This window comes from Cryptomeria japonica, chromosome 1, assembly GCF_030272615.1.
Source record: "Cryptomeria japonica chromosome 1, Sugi_1.0, whole genome shotgun sequence".
NCBI classification, from domain to species: Eukaryota; Viridiplantae; Streptophyta; class Pinopsida; order Cupressales; family Cupressaceae; genus Cryptomeria; species Cryptomeria japonica.
The window spans coordinates 21,505,694-21,520,546 of NC_081405.1; the positions used below are offsets into that span (position 1 = coordinate 21,505,694).

Sequence of the window (14,853 nt, forward strand, 5' to 3'; positions counted from 1 at the left end):
TCGACCAAAAATTCTGCATATGATTACAGCCTTATTCACACACAGATAATCCTATAACCTTAATCCCATACCATGATCTACAAAGAGATCTTACATCATATTTATACCAACCCAGGACCTAAACAATTAGGTCAGCCACCTAAAAGCTAATACAATAAATTCATAACATAAACCCACAATCCAATGATCAACCAAGTTGGCCTAAAACCAAAACAATATAAACCAGCCACTAAATCCAACATCGGGATCATCCACCAACACGTTAGATAAACTGGTCCATAACTTAGCAGAGTACGATAACATTATGTCTGACCTCCTAAATGCAACACCACTAATCAACAGGAACATGAACAATAGAACCAACAACATCCCGGAAGCTAGCTAGAAGCCGCAATAACACCACTTATCAAGTGCATCAAAAGATCTTCAACAAAGCTCTGGCGGTAAAACCCTTACCAGTGACCAAAAGGCTTACTAGAACAAATAATAGAACCTGAGTCATCAAATCCCAAACCAACTGATCGTGGTACACATCTGAATAGAATGAATGACAGATCCAAACCAATTCCACAAACCAAAGCATACTAGTCCATACCAGATCAATATCGTAATCCAACCGCTCTACCAGAACATACCAGAAATTGGTAAACAACCAAAATAGCCGGTCTTGCCATCAATGACAAACATCAATGCAACACATAATCAATTCCTCCAATTTGCCGCCAGAGAAGGACATAGTTCTTTCAAATGCAAGAAGACAAATAATACTGGGAGAACAACATTAGTAGAAGAAAGCGCCACCGAATCAGAAAACAAACCAAAAGGTGGATAACTATTGATGATGAGGAGAGATTTGTGTCATACTAGAGAGGATGAAGAGCCCTTACAGAGAAGAAATTTGTTCAAGGCTAGATGTAAGGTATCTGGTAAGTGTTTTAAAGTATTTATTGATAGTGGTAATTCGGATAATCTTGTTTTAGAAGAAATGGTGAATAAATTGAAGTTGGAAAGATTGAAACACCCTAAGCCTTATCAGATAGCATGGATTTAGGATGATCATAAGTTGTTAGTAAGTGAGCAATGATTGGTGAAATTGAAATTGGGAATTATCATGATGAAGTTTTGTGTGATATTATGCCTATGGATATTTGTCAGCTTTTGTTGGGTAGACCTTGGTAGTTTGATAGACATGCAATACATGATGGGAGAAAGAACATATACACTATTGTATCAAATGAGATGAAACAAACCTTGTTACCCTTGGAGGAGCCTTTGAAGAGTGAAGTCTGTACGAATGCTAGAATATGTTTGGTGGATGTAAGGAAATTCTTGGATGGATTGAGACATGAGAATGTGTGCTTTGCCTTAGTTCCTAAGAAGACTGAGAACCTAGAACATGAAGAAGAACCACTAGAGGAGATAAAGGAGTTGTTGATAGAATACATAGATGCCATTTAAGATAATGTACCTAATGGATTACCACCTGTGAGGAGTATCAGTCATTGTATGGACCTGATTCCCAGAGCTAGTTTGCCTAACAAAGCTACACACCAGATCACATTGGCAAAGAATGAAGAATTGAATAGACAATTGCAGGAATTGTTGAAGAAAGGTTTGATCAGAGAAATTTTGAGTCCTTGTGCAATACCAGTAGTGTTAGCACCTAATAAGAATGTATAATGGAGGATGTGTACCGATTCCAGAGCAACAAATAAGATCACAGTGAAGTACCAATTTCCTTTACCTAGGATGGATGACATAATGGATTGTTTGATTGGAGATAAATACTACACAAAGATAGACTTGAAGACTGGATATCATCAGATCAGAATCAGAGAATGAGATGAGTGGAAAATAACATTTAAGACAAATGAAGAATTGTATTAATGGTTGGTGATGTCTTTGGGGATGACTAATGCACCAAGTACTTTCATGAGATTGATGAATGACGTATTGAAGAGATTCATGGGTAAGTTTGTTATTGTATATTTGGATGACATTATGATTTTTCAGTAAGACAAAAGAGGAGCATTTTTTGCATTTAAGACAAGTTTTGTAGAGGTTGAGAGAGGAGAAGTTGTTGATAAACCTTAAGAAGTGTACTTTCATGAAGGAAGAGTTAGTATATTTTGGATTTATGATATATATCTATGGATGGATTGAAGATGGACCCTAAGAAAGTGAGAGCAATTGTTGAGTGGCCTACATTGGAAAGCATTGGAGAGGTAAGATAATTTCATGGATTGGCTAGTTTCTACCGTAAGTTTTTCACAAATTTCAGTTCAGTTTGTATCCCTATGACTGAGACAATGAGAGGAGACAAGAAGGAGTTCAAGTGGACAACCGGAGAAAATAAAAGTTTTGAATTGTTGAAACAAAAAGTAACTGAGTAGCCTATGTTAGCTTTACCGGATTTCAATACAGTATTTCATGTGGACTTTGATGCAAGCAAGAATGCAATTGGAGTGGTATTGAGTCAAGAAGGGAGAGTAGTAGCTTATTTCAGTGAAATGTTGAATGATGCCAGGAGGAGATATTCAATGAATGATCAAGAATTTTATACCATAGTTCAAGCCTTGAAGAAGTGGAGACTTTACCTATTACCTAAGGAGTTTGTGTTGTATATTGACCATCAAGACTTGCAGTATTTGAAGAGTCAGAGTAAGTTGAGTTAGAGACATATGAGATGCATAGAATTCTTGCAGAGTTACACCTTTTTGTAGAAGCATAGGAGTGGGAAGTCAAACAAAGTTGCTGATGCATTGAGTAGAAGGAGGAATTTTTTGATAGAGATGAGAGTGACAGTATTAGGATTTGAGGAGTTGAAGACCTTGTATGATGATGACCCAAATTTTGCAGAGCCTTGGAAATCATGTAGAGAATAAGTTATGGTAGATAGAAGTCATTGCTTGAATTATTTGATTCAAAATTGGATGTTATTCAGAGGAGTTCAGTTGTGTATACCTAAGAGTTCTATGAGGGACAACCTGATAAAGGAGAAGCATAGTGAAGGATTAGTCGGACACTTTAGAGTTGACAAAATAGTAGCATTAGTGAGTGAACATTAATTTTGGCCTCAGATTCATAAGGATGTTAGGAAATTTATGTAGAGCTATAGAGTTTATCAAGTTGCAAAAGGTAGTAGTCAGAATGTGGGATTGTATAAGCCTTTGACAGTACTGAAGAGTCCTTGGGAAGACATCAGCATGGATTTCATACTTGGATTGCCTAAGACACATAGAGGAAATGATTCTATATTTGTGGTGGTAGATAGATTCTCGAAGATGGCTCATTTCATACCTTGTAAGAAGACATCAGATGATGCAATGCATGTAGCTAACTTATTTTTCAAGGAAGTAGTAAGATTGCATGGATTGTACCTAAGAGCATAATTTCAAATAGAGACACTAAGTTTGTTGGTTATTTTTGGAGAACACTTTGCAAGAAGATGAAGATAGATTTACAGTCCAAATCTACTTTTCACCCATAGACTGATGGGCAAATAGAAGTAGTAAACATGAGCTTGGGAAATTTGTTGAGATGCTTAGTTGGAGAGAAGACCAAAATTTGGGATTTGATTCTTGCCCAAGCAGAGTTTTCCTACAACAATCCAGTGAATAGGAGTACCGGAAAAACACCTTTTGAGATTGTTATCAGAGCACACCCTAGAGGTATATCAGATTTGAGAAATATCAGTAATGAAGATGAGCAGAGTTCAGAAGAAAAAGAGTTCGTAGATCACATGAAAGCCTTACATATTCAGGGTAAGTAGCATTTAGAGGATATGAACAACAAGTATAAGGCGAAGGAAGATGAGAAGAGATGACATAAGGAATTTGAATTTTGTGATGAAGTGATGGTGTATCTGATAAAAGAAAGATTTCCAGTTGGAACCTATAACAAGTTGCAGATGAGGAAGTTTGGACCTTGCAAGATCTTGAGGAAATTCAGTTCTGAAAATGCATATGAAGTGGAGCTATTGGATAGTTTGATTATTTCACCTATATTTAACATTGCAAATCTACATCACTATCATGAGTCAGAATTCGGTAAAGATAGTAATAGAGACTTGGAGAAATAGTTTCCCCAGAAGGAACCAGATCAAATTGAAGACATTTTGGATAGTAGGATTGGGCATAGTACCCAGAGGAGTCAGTACAAGGAGTATCTTGTGAAATGGAATGACATATTAGTTGAAAATTAATCTTGGATTTCTCAAGAAGAGGTAGACCATCTTGGTTTTCCTCTGGCCCCAACAAAGTGAGGGACTCACTTTTTTTCAACAACCCCGGATGTCTGATGTAGGAGCATCTTCGGTTCTTGGCAATCTTGCATCAACAAAAAAACATTTCTTTTTAATTTGTTTTATATTTTGTAGTTTGAACATTTGTTTCTGCATTTTATTGCATTGGCTCACTGGATCTTGTAGAGATGAATTTTTCTTATGAACATGATCATCTTCCTTGTTCCTAAACCATGGAGCATTTGGATCATTTTCCAGCAAGTTATCGATTCTGGATTCCGAGATAGTTTTCTAGCTTAGAACACTGGAACCACTTGGACCTATTTTCTATTGCCGAATCTTGCGGACCCTTTCCATAGCTTGTGGAGCCCCAATTCATGGATTCCAATGTTCCTTGGTGTGTGGTCGACCTTCCCTTTTATCCACACTTCATCCTTTCTATTTTTTCAGAGGAATCTCTTTAGCGGAGGCCGACCTGGTGGTTTTACATGTTTGATCTATTCTTCGACATTTGATCCCTCTTAGGCCGACCCGGTTCCCTCTTGACCATATAAATCAATGTAATTATCAGTGAGAAATATAGAAGACATATCTTAAGATTTACAGGTCCAGAGTTGACTGATTCTATAATTGAGCATGTATGTAGTAGGCCAGTGAGCTGAATCTTGTAACCCGGATGTTACTGATTGTTTGTAATCAATTTTTTATGATATAATTCATTCAATTCTACATTTCCTCCATCGTATCCTCTTGTTTCCGTTGTTTTTACTCTTGCTGCTCGGTCCAGACTGATCTCTTTGAGGTCCCTCCTAACTGGTGACTACACCAATTTTTGTCACATCTCTTATTAAGGGTCACTATCTTCTAATATATATCTTGCCAACTTTACTAATTGATTCATAAGATCTAGAATAAAAAATAAAGAGATTGATTCCTTCAATAATTGTGGTTATAAGTGTTATTGTAGATTCTATTAAATTTAAGATACTGGAAAACTTTATTTAATTTTTCTTTACATTTTTAATTATCTCTTATCATTTAAAAATATTAAAATTATAAATCTATTTTATTATTTTAATTAATCAATTTTATCTTTATTATAAAATAAAATTTCTAATTCAAAGCTTACAACTTTAACTCATAAAAACTAAATTTATATAAATGTAAATGATAGTTCTAAAATTTAGATTGATTTTGAGACCTTACTTATCACTACAAATCCCACTAGAAGAAGTTGGGATGACAAACTAGCAAGTGGGTAGGCTACCAGGACCTAATGGTGATTTAGTAGTTCACGTGGCCTAATTTTATTTATTTATTTCTTTATTTTAGTGACATTCTACCTAGCGGACACTACTTTTCGATCATACTATATTATAGTTTTTCTTGGAAAACATTTTATACTAAAAACTACTAATGAGAACCACGCTTAAATTTAAATTTATTTAAACTTCATTCTGATCTAGAGGATGAATGTAATTTTGTAGCCTATCTTATTCCTAAAAAACATTGAAAATGTACCTTTTCACACCATTTTTAATTAATATATTTTTTCTTTTTTATTTATTAAAAGTAATGTCATTTTATAAGATTATTTTTAAACTCGTCGTTGATTATCTTAAGAAGACTCTTGATTGTCTTATATCATCTGAGCAAGGGGGCTTTGTTAAACCTATCATCAAATCCTTGATAAAGATGTCATTGCAGCTAAATCAATTCACTCTATGACTTCTTCTAAGGATAAAGCTATGTTTATTAAGATAGGTATGTCAAAGGCTTATGACAATGTTAGGCTGTCCTTCTTAAGGAATCTTCTTTTTGCTTTTTAATTTTTTTTCTAATTGGATTACTTGGGTCATGAGTTGTGTCGAATTCTCTTCATTTTCTATTCTTATAAATGATGTTCCTTCTTCTCTATTTTTTCCCACTTGTGGAATTCATGAGGGTGATCCTTTGTCCCCTTATTTGTTCAATCTCATGGCTAAAGGATTGGAAAGGTTTGTTAGCTATCAAAAGACTAATAGTTTTCTTCAAGGATGGAAGGTGGCCAGGGATTGTGATTCTATTTCCCATCTCCAATTTGTGGATGATAATTCTTTGTCGGTTGTTGCTACTATTCAAGAAGATTTCCATTTTTACAACATTTTGGATCTATACTTAAAATATTCAAGTCAACAAATAAATAAATATAAGTGTAATATTTTTGCCTTTAATACTCTTATTTCTATTCAGCTAAGGATTGCTTCTATCCTTTATTTTAATATTGGTCATCTTCCATTGGAGTATTTGGGAATCCCCTTGTCAACTAGTTCTCTTAAATGTATTTTGTTGGAAGAAGATTCTTGACCATTTTAGGATAAAGTTCAACCATTAGACTTACAAATGGTTATCTTTTGTTGGTAGTTGCTCCCAAAAAAATTTCAAAACTTTATTAGAGATGGTGTACTCAACAAATTCAACCTTGGGCAAAGATAATTTATCACCTAAATATCTTTATGATGCTGGTTTTTAGGAGGTTTCAAGATCTGATTTAATAGGTAATGGTTTTATTACATGGAATACTCTCAAAATAGGTGCTTCCCTTGTTAAGAAAGGCCTTTTATAGATTGTCGATTTTAGTGATGTAGCTCTTTTTTAGACCAACTCTAAGGATCTTAATTCTTCAATCCTCTACTCTTTTCCTAGGCTTTATTTGTTGAGTAATATTTTTATGGAGGTTGGATGGTGTAAGGTTGTTGATTTTAAGGAACAATGTCAGATGGGGCATTTTTCTCTTTTTCATTGGAAGGATATGAGTAGTTGACCTACAAGTGGGGATTGTGAATCTTGTTCTTTTATTTCTTCTTATAGCATCATAAATTGCATCCCTATGTAATTTATTACTCAACTAGGTCCTATTTTGACATGTATGGATTCTCACATCCAGTCCCCTTCTCCATAGCTCAATTTAACGTCTCTTTCTAGCATCTCCTTCCCAAATTGGACCTTAGGTCCCAATTTGAGGCCACATTGGGGGGATTGGGTTGATTAGATCAACTCACTCCCCAATGTTTGGCCTCAAATTTGAATCATATGACACTTGAAATGGTTAGGTGGGAAATATTTTCCCATGTTGGCTTGCTTTTAGTTCTATACCTCAAAATGCTTGAGAGAGGTATATAAGCAAGGCATTATCCTCATTTTGGGTAGGTCCACATAAATCAATAATGAGAAATTGAGACCAAGCATTCAAGAATTCAAGGCATTTTGTCTCACCATATCCTTCATTGTGGAAACCTTCAATAATATTCATACGAGCATGTCTTTTATGATTTCCTTTTATGTCTTAAAAGAGTACACCAAGAAGTAGCTAAGGCCTAATTACCATTGTTGGGCACCACCTGCAATGGCTGGTCATTCCACTCCAGAGTAACGGGATTTTCTACCACTTGAGATGGTTGACCATTCTGCACCAGGTTAATAGGCTTCTCCACAGAAGAGGTCGAATCAATAGCTTTTTACCTCCATACTTTTTTCGCAAGTTGCTTTGTAGGACAGTCCCTAGCCCAATGCCCCACTTGTGTTGTTCTTGCATGTAATTACAATTTTATAAATTACACATGTAAAACATCATACACAAATTATATAATGCATAATTGATGATAAAAAAATAAACTGAGTGTTGAGAGACACGTCTTCATTATCACTATCCTTATTTAGAAAAACTTCATATCATTGAAATTAGTCTATGTTTTGAAGTCATCTTGTACTAGTGTGTGGAATTTAGCATATGAAATAGAGTTGTAGTACTTGTTAGACTTGTGTGAATATTATTGTCATTGATGTCAAACTAGCTATCTGTTTTGGATTGGACAATATGTGCAGTTTTGTGTTATCTGGATTGGTTCGGATACTTTGTGTAGTTGGTATGTGTAGTTCTTTGTTATGGAAAAATGCTATGATGTAGTTAGATGGAGACGATATGATGAGGTTCTCTCTAGAAGATCTTCATTCTAGAATTTTGAGTTCTCATTAGTCCCAATATTGGTTACGAGTTTTGGTATTAGCTGTTTTGGTCATGGCAGTAGTATCTCTTCAAATTTTGTGTTGCGGTATTCTTGGTATGCGTGGAATCTATATCTTTGGAAGACTGGAGACATTATGCTTAATTTTATAATAATGGGTCAGTATCTTTGGATCTAGATGTCCTTGCCCCATTCTGGTAATATCAGTATATGCATTGGCAAATGAAGTATGAAAAAGGAAGCATGTACAGATCTTGTGGAGGCCAATGTCAGTGTCATGTTTATGTTGGATATTGTGTTGGGCTTGACCAACACACTATTTCGTATTTGTATCCTCCGATATATATATATATATATATATATATATATATATATATATATATATATATATATATATATATATATATATATATATATATATATATATATATATATATATATATATATATATATATATATATATGACGAGTGTATGTAGAAGATAGCAGAGAAGCAGAGTGTGTAGTTGCAGATAGTGAAGGAATATAGTGTTGCAGTGGTATAGTAGTTCTTCATCGAACCTGCTACAGAATAGTTAACCAAAGATCTTTAATCGGATGTACTACAGAGTTTATGAATTATGATCTAAGCTTAATCTTAGAACTGATCTCATGCATTTGGAGATGCAATCCTTTTCAGTTCACCTTTTTCTATTGCAATGAGCATTCAAGTAGTGAGCAACCCGACAATGAGCCACCTCTTTGTAAACACCATATAACTAGTTATATTTTTATGAGAGTTAACACTCTCCGTGGTTTCTCCCATTTGGGTTTTCCATGTATAAATTCAGTGTTTCTCTCATGGTTGTGATCTTCATGGTTATTCTACTTTTGCAATTTTATGTTCATTAAGTATGATAGATGAAGTTTGATACTTCTGAGGAAGATTAAAGTATTACTAAAAGTTTCCTTTTATATATATCTGTGCGAATACTAATTCACCCCACCTCTTAGTATTCTAGTTTTTTCAACCTAGTCAATAGTACTGAATTGAAGAATCCCTAGACTTAGGAAAAAATTGTTACATAGTAGATTTGAGGTGATGTAGTTCAGAATTATAACTCCAAACTACAATTTTAATTATTGATGAAATGACAAGCCAGGTGAAATTTGGGGTTATAATATCGAACAACACTTATGAATGTGCTTTGGGTGTGGTTTGGAGTTACAACTCTGAACTGCACTTTGTGAAAATATGGAAAGGCTTTGTGTAGTTTAGAGTTGTAACTCTGAACTATAGTTTGTAAAAAATTGCAAGGGCTTTGTGTAGTTTGGATTGTAACTTCGAACTACACTTGAAAAGGGAAAGACTTCAGTGTAGTTCGGTGTTGTAACTCCGAATGACACATATGAGCAATAACATTGACATAGTGTGTAGTTCAGAGATACAACTTCGAACTACACTTGTGGTGTATGTTGCAAAAAATATGTAGTTTGGACTTATAAGTTTGAACTACACATTATAGAAGAAACAAAAAGGACACTATGAACAAAAAAAAGGAAATGGGCATAGTTCGAAGTTATTAACCTGAAATGCATGAATATGTGCATTTTGGGTTTAGAGTTTATCTCTGATAATGTACAAAGAAAATAAAAACTAACTCCTGAAATGACAATTTGTGAATCTTTTAGATTGACAAATTGAGACTCAAATCAAGACAATTTCTCAAGAGCCTAACTACATGTGAGAGGTTGAAAAAGATCACCCTCAACATGACCCAGCTGGAAGTTGAGGTTGTGGAGGCTCTCAAGAATCTGAATTGGGCTCTCTCTTATTTGTTGTTGTGTTCCTGGTTTTTGGCTTTTTACTGGTTTGTTGCTGTCCTATGGTTGTTGGTTTTAATTTGGCTATATCTTTAAGTAACATTTTATAATTGCTCTCTGTTAAAGGGTTTCGGGTCCCTTCAAAACCTATTTGTTCCTTAATTAAAAACTACACACAAGAGGGTTTGACAAATTCCTTGACATGCATTCTTAGAGAGTGTGGGCTATGAAATAGACAAAATTTGTAGGGGTTATCCCACAATTTGAGTGGGCTAAAATCGAGGATAACATGGCTCAAATTTGGACTATAGGCTAGTCTCAGTCTGCTATGTTGTCTCCTTTTCCAGAATTGGCTTGTCAGTTTATTGTCTCCCTATGCATGTTGAAAGTTGTCCATATTAGCCTATTTTCATTCATTTACAGTTGCATAGTCATTTTCGATTACCCCCCATGAGGGACTATTGAATTCACTCTGTGCCTTAAAATATCTTAGGCTAAGTGGATCATTCTTTCTCTCAATGTAATCAAAGCGGAAATAGGCCTAAGTTTCCTAGTTTGTTAGTGAACCCTATATCCCCCACGCGTTACATGTACTATGTCTTGTGCTTAAAAAGTCAAAATAAAAAGACAAAATTAATTTTATTACACATAAAGAATATGATATTTTTTTCAAAAAAATAAATTATATATGTTTACTAAACTTGTGAGTTAAATTTAAAAACATGTTTCAAAACACACTTCACATTTGTCTTTATATTATTATAAGAAAAATAAGACTATACTAGATCTCGGTGTACTGCTCTTTTTCTATTATATTGATGTTTAATTGATTATGTAATCATACATGTTGTAATAATTACTATTTTATCTTTATATATTTTTTAGTATTTAATATGATTATAATTATATGCTTTTATATGTGGGATTAAACAAACAAAAGGTTATACACAATAAAAAAATTATTTAAATTGTATATTTGTCAATGAATCTTATGAAAGAGAAAACGTTAGTTCAATTAACAACATTAGAATTAAACTTTAAAAAATTATGGAATGCCAATCAATCAATCTTCTGACAATAACATAAGGCACAAGGCACTATCTAAAATGTTTTGATATAGAAAGTCAAAGCAGACAACACAAATAATTTGTTTTTTATGTTTGATCCCATTGATATTTACTTTGATGTGCAATCATGTATATCTTATTATTATTATTATTATTACATAATATATTATAACTATATATTTTTATGATCATGTCCAAATAGACTTTCTTTTTTTTGCCAATCTAATAATTATAAATGAATTTAAATTTACATACTTTTTTAAAACATCATTGATTTAAAATTTTTTACTACACTTAATAATAATAAAAATAATAAAAGATATAATAAAAACACACATAATCAATTTATTATTAGAACAAGGAGGGGAACCAACAAAACCAACAACATACTCACCTATTTTACTTTTAGCCTCCCCCTATCAAGCTCCTATATTCAATGATTTTAGTATTCTTTCTCAATAATAAGAATTTTGAGGGTTCTTCTTGGCAAATGGACATAGTGTTCTACCAATGACTGGAAGGTTTGGGATTGGTATTCTCTTTCTCTTGAAAAAATGACTCAGATTTTACATTTACTTCAGAAGGATGTGGGTCAATTATTGTTCTTCTATTCAGAGTTTCAATGGAGTCATGCCGTTTTGGATTTGGTGGTTTGTTGGGAGATCATTTTGACTCTTGGTTTTCCTTGCTGTGCTAGCTATGACTATCTGGAAATCTTCTTGTATTATTTTCAGATCTTTGATTAATAAATTTTAGCCTTTTTGTCAAAATAAAATATATCCATTTGAGAAAAAAAATCATAAAAAACAACTGATTGTTATTCGGTCAAATTGGCTGCTGTCGAAGTCTAATGTTTTAAGTTTTACATGTATTTCAGTATGGAAGTTTAAAAGAAATATGGAATGGAATAAGATTTACAGTCAAGCTATTTGCAGATATAGTGCACCAATACTTCCATGACAAGAAATGTGTACTCTCTATACTTGCAAGGATTATTGAAAAAATATTTATTGCATTAACTATCAACAATTCATATTGTGCGGTATGCTTTTGTGAATGCACAACAGACAAATCTCTTTGCAGATTGAGTGCTTCAATACCTCAAAGATAAGAGATATATACTTGCAAGATTTATGTTTCCCTCCTGCCCAATTTCTAGGGACTGATACCACTATAAGCAAGCATTTATTACATTTAACAATCCAGAAGAGATTAACTTCAGCAAATGACATGAACACAGTACTACCCAAAGCCAAATCATATATGATAACGATGAGCACATCCCTAATGGTCTAGCTTCTCATTTCTGTCCTCCCAAGAGATAGCCCAGAGAAGACCCTCCACCTGGTACACTCTGCACTTTTGTTGAAGGCCGATCCTGAAATCATAAAATACAACAATGAATCATCATTGCCCTAACAAAATACTACGTTGGTCTTATTACCCAATAGATTTCTTATATATGTATGATGATAACAGCAATGGATTCATAAAACCAATCCTTTTTATAACGACTATCTATCTTGATCTTAATACCCAGTAGAATGGAATACTTATAAACAAAATCATATCAACTTACAGTGATGAAATTCCCACTGTTTTGCCCATCTACCCTTTGATAGTTATTTGTAATGGGCTTGCTGTTGTGAATGTTGGAAGGGGAGTCTTTTGTGGGAAGAGAGGCTCCCCCCAACAGATATCCCAATGAGCTTTGCCCCCCTCCACTGCAAACTCCACGACCCATTTTCTCTGCTTCAAGTTAAAGTGCGTTGTAAATGATTGTATTGCCTCAATTATTTATGCAATCCATTTGTTAAGCTATGCTCATACACACAAATTTCCATTAATCTTTCCTGAAATCAAAGATTTATTCTTACAAGAAAAGCAATAAGGAGAGCTCACCAAACTGAAATGCTGACCGACAGCCTGATTTTTCATGTTTTATAAACCCTAATATTTGGTGAACTGTGACTCTCCTGCAATTTGCAGCAGTAACGACAGAAAAATATTCATATTTTATTTGTTAACAAGGGATGTCTTTTCTTCATAGACACGTTCAAGTGCAACCACAAGGCAAAGCAATGATTATGCCTTGTTTGAAATGATAACATAGCGAGAAGTAAGTGAGTAGTTTATTTGTGCTCTATCTAGGACTACCATTAATGGTTCAGTGGTCACTTTTGATGCATTAGACTGTTATAGTAGATTTCTACTAATGGAATGTACTTTTGATAGTGATAAACATGTGCCTTGTCAAAAAAGTGAATAACACAATTATTCACCACACAAACCATTGATCTTCATATTTTTATAACTTTTCCAAAAAAAGTATAGCCAAGATCTAATATAATATTTTCTATATAATATATTGATTTTATGTGTTTTTATTTTGTTCAAGTTTTAATCTAAATATGAAAGATAATATATAGTGTTTTATGTTATTGATAAAAGATTGATTAAGGGTAAAGTCAATTTGTAAAATTATCTTTTTATTGTTAAGTGTATTAAACATTTTTCAATTCAGTTTTTTTTTTTTTTTTTTAATATATAAATTTAATCAAATTATGATTATTAGATTGGACAAAACAATAGTTTATTTGATTTCGATTATAAAACTATATAGTTATAATAATATAATGTACTCAAATGGGAGATAGATAAAATAATTATTATTATAAGATATATATGATTGCACAACAAAGTAAACATCAATGAGATCAGGGAGAAACAAAATTATTTGTGTCTATGCTTTGACTTTCTCTATCAAAGCATAGTAGATAATGCCACTGATTGATTGATTGAGATTCAATCACGTTTTCAAAATTAGTTTAATGTTATTAACTGATCTAACATTTTCATAAGATTCTTTTATAAATATATAATTTTAATCAAAATAGAATTGTGGAAAATTTTTACCTTATTTGATCCCACCTGTAAAAGCATATAATTATAATCATACTCTATAATAAAATATGTATAAAGATAAAACAATAATTATTATAACATAAATGATTGTGTCACCAATTAAACATCAATAAAATAGAAAAAAACAAACTACATCAAGATCTACTATAGTCCTATTTTCCTTATAATAATATAAGGACAAATATGCAGTACATTTTGAAACATGTTTTCTAATTTAACTCACAAATTTATTACAACATATATTATTCCTTTTATGAAAAAATATGTTTTTTTTTATATAGTAAAACTAATTTCATATCTTTTTATTTTAACTTTCTTAGATACATGATACACTACAATGTGTTGTATTTTTTGTAATTGTTAGAATATTAATTAAAGTAATAATTAATTTTAAAAATAATCATTATTTTTAGTGTAGATTTAATCAAATTATAATAAATAAATTGGACAAATTTATATTTAGTATTGATTATTATAATATATAAAACAAAAAGAAATAATCATTATAACATATACACGAAAGAATAACAAATTAAACATCAAGTACATACATACATATAGAATTAATTAGTTTAAGCTATTATTTTAAAAAAATTAAACAAAATATAGTAGATAATGTATTGTGTGACATGCTATTGTTACAATATTTATTGAAGCCCAATAAGGTATTTAAATTTTTTTTTATTAAAGTAAGTGGGTTTTTCATAGGGCCCAAACCATGGTACAAAGCACGAGGGTTACCAAAGGAGAAACTAAACAAAAACAAAGAAGAATTAGAAAAATAGAATCCAATAGACAATAGAGTTAAAACA

At 32.6% G+C, this 14,853-nt stretch overlaps 1 protein-coding gene across 1 annotated transcript; it reads right to left on the reverse strand.

The window, feature by feature from the left end:
* Positions 1–12,108: 12,108 nt before the first annotated feature.
* On the reverse strand, positions 12,109–12,919 carry LOC131056147 (protein SPIRAL1-like 3). The gene is made up of 2 exons (XM_057990496.2): positions 12,696–12,919; positions 12,109–12,494 (listed from the first exon to the last, which is right to left on the reverse strand). Exons 1-2 carry the CDS (start codon positions 12,858–12,860, stop codon positions 12,417–12,419), a joined length of 243 nt encoding a protein of 80 aa, XP_057846479.1. The 5' UTR covers positions 12,861–12,919; the 3' UTR covers positions 12,109–12,416.
* Between the last annotated feature and the right edge of the window lie 1,934 nt (positions 12,920–14,853).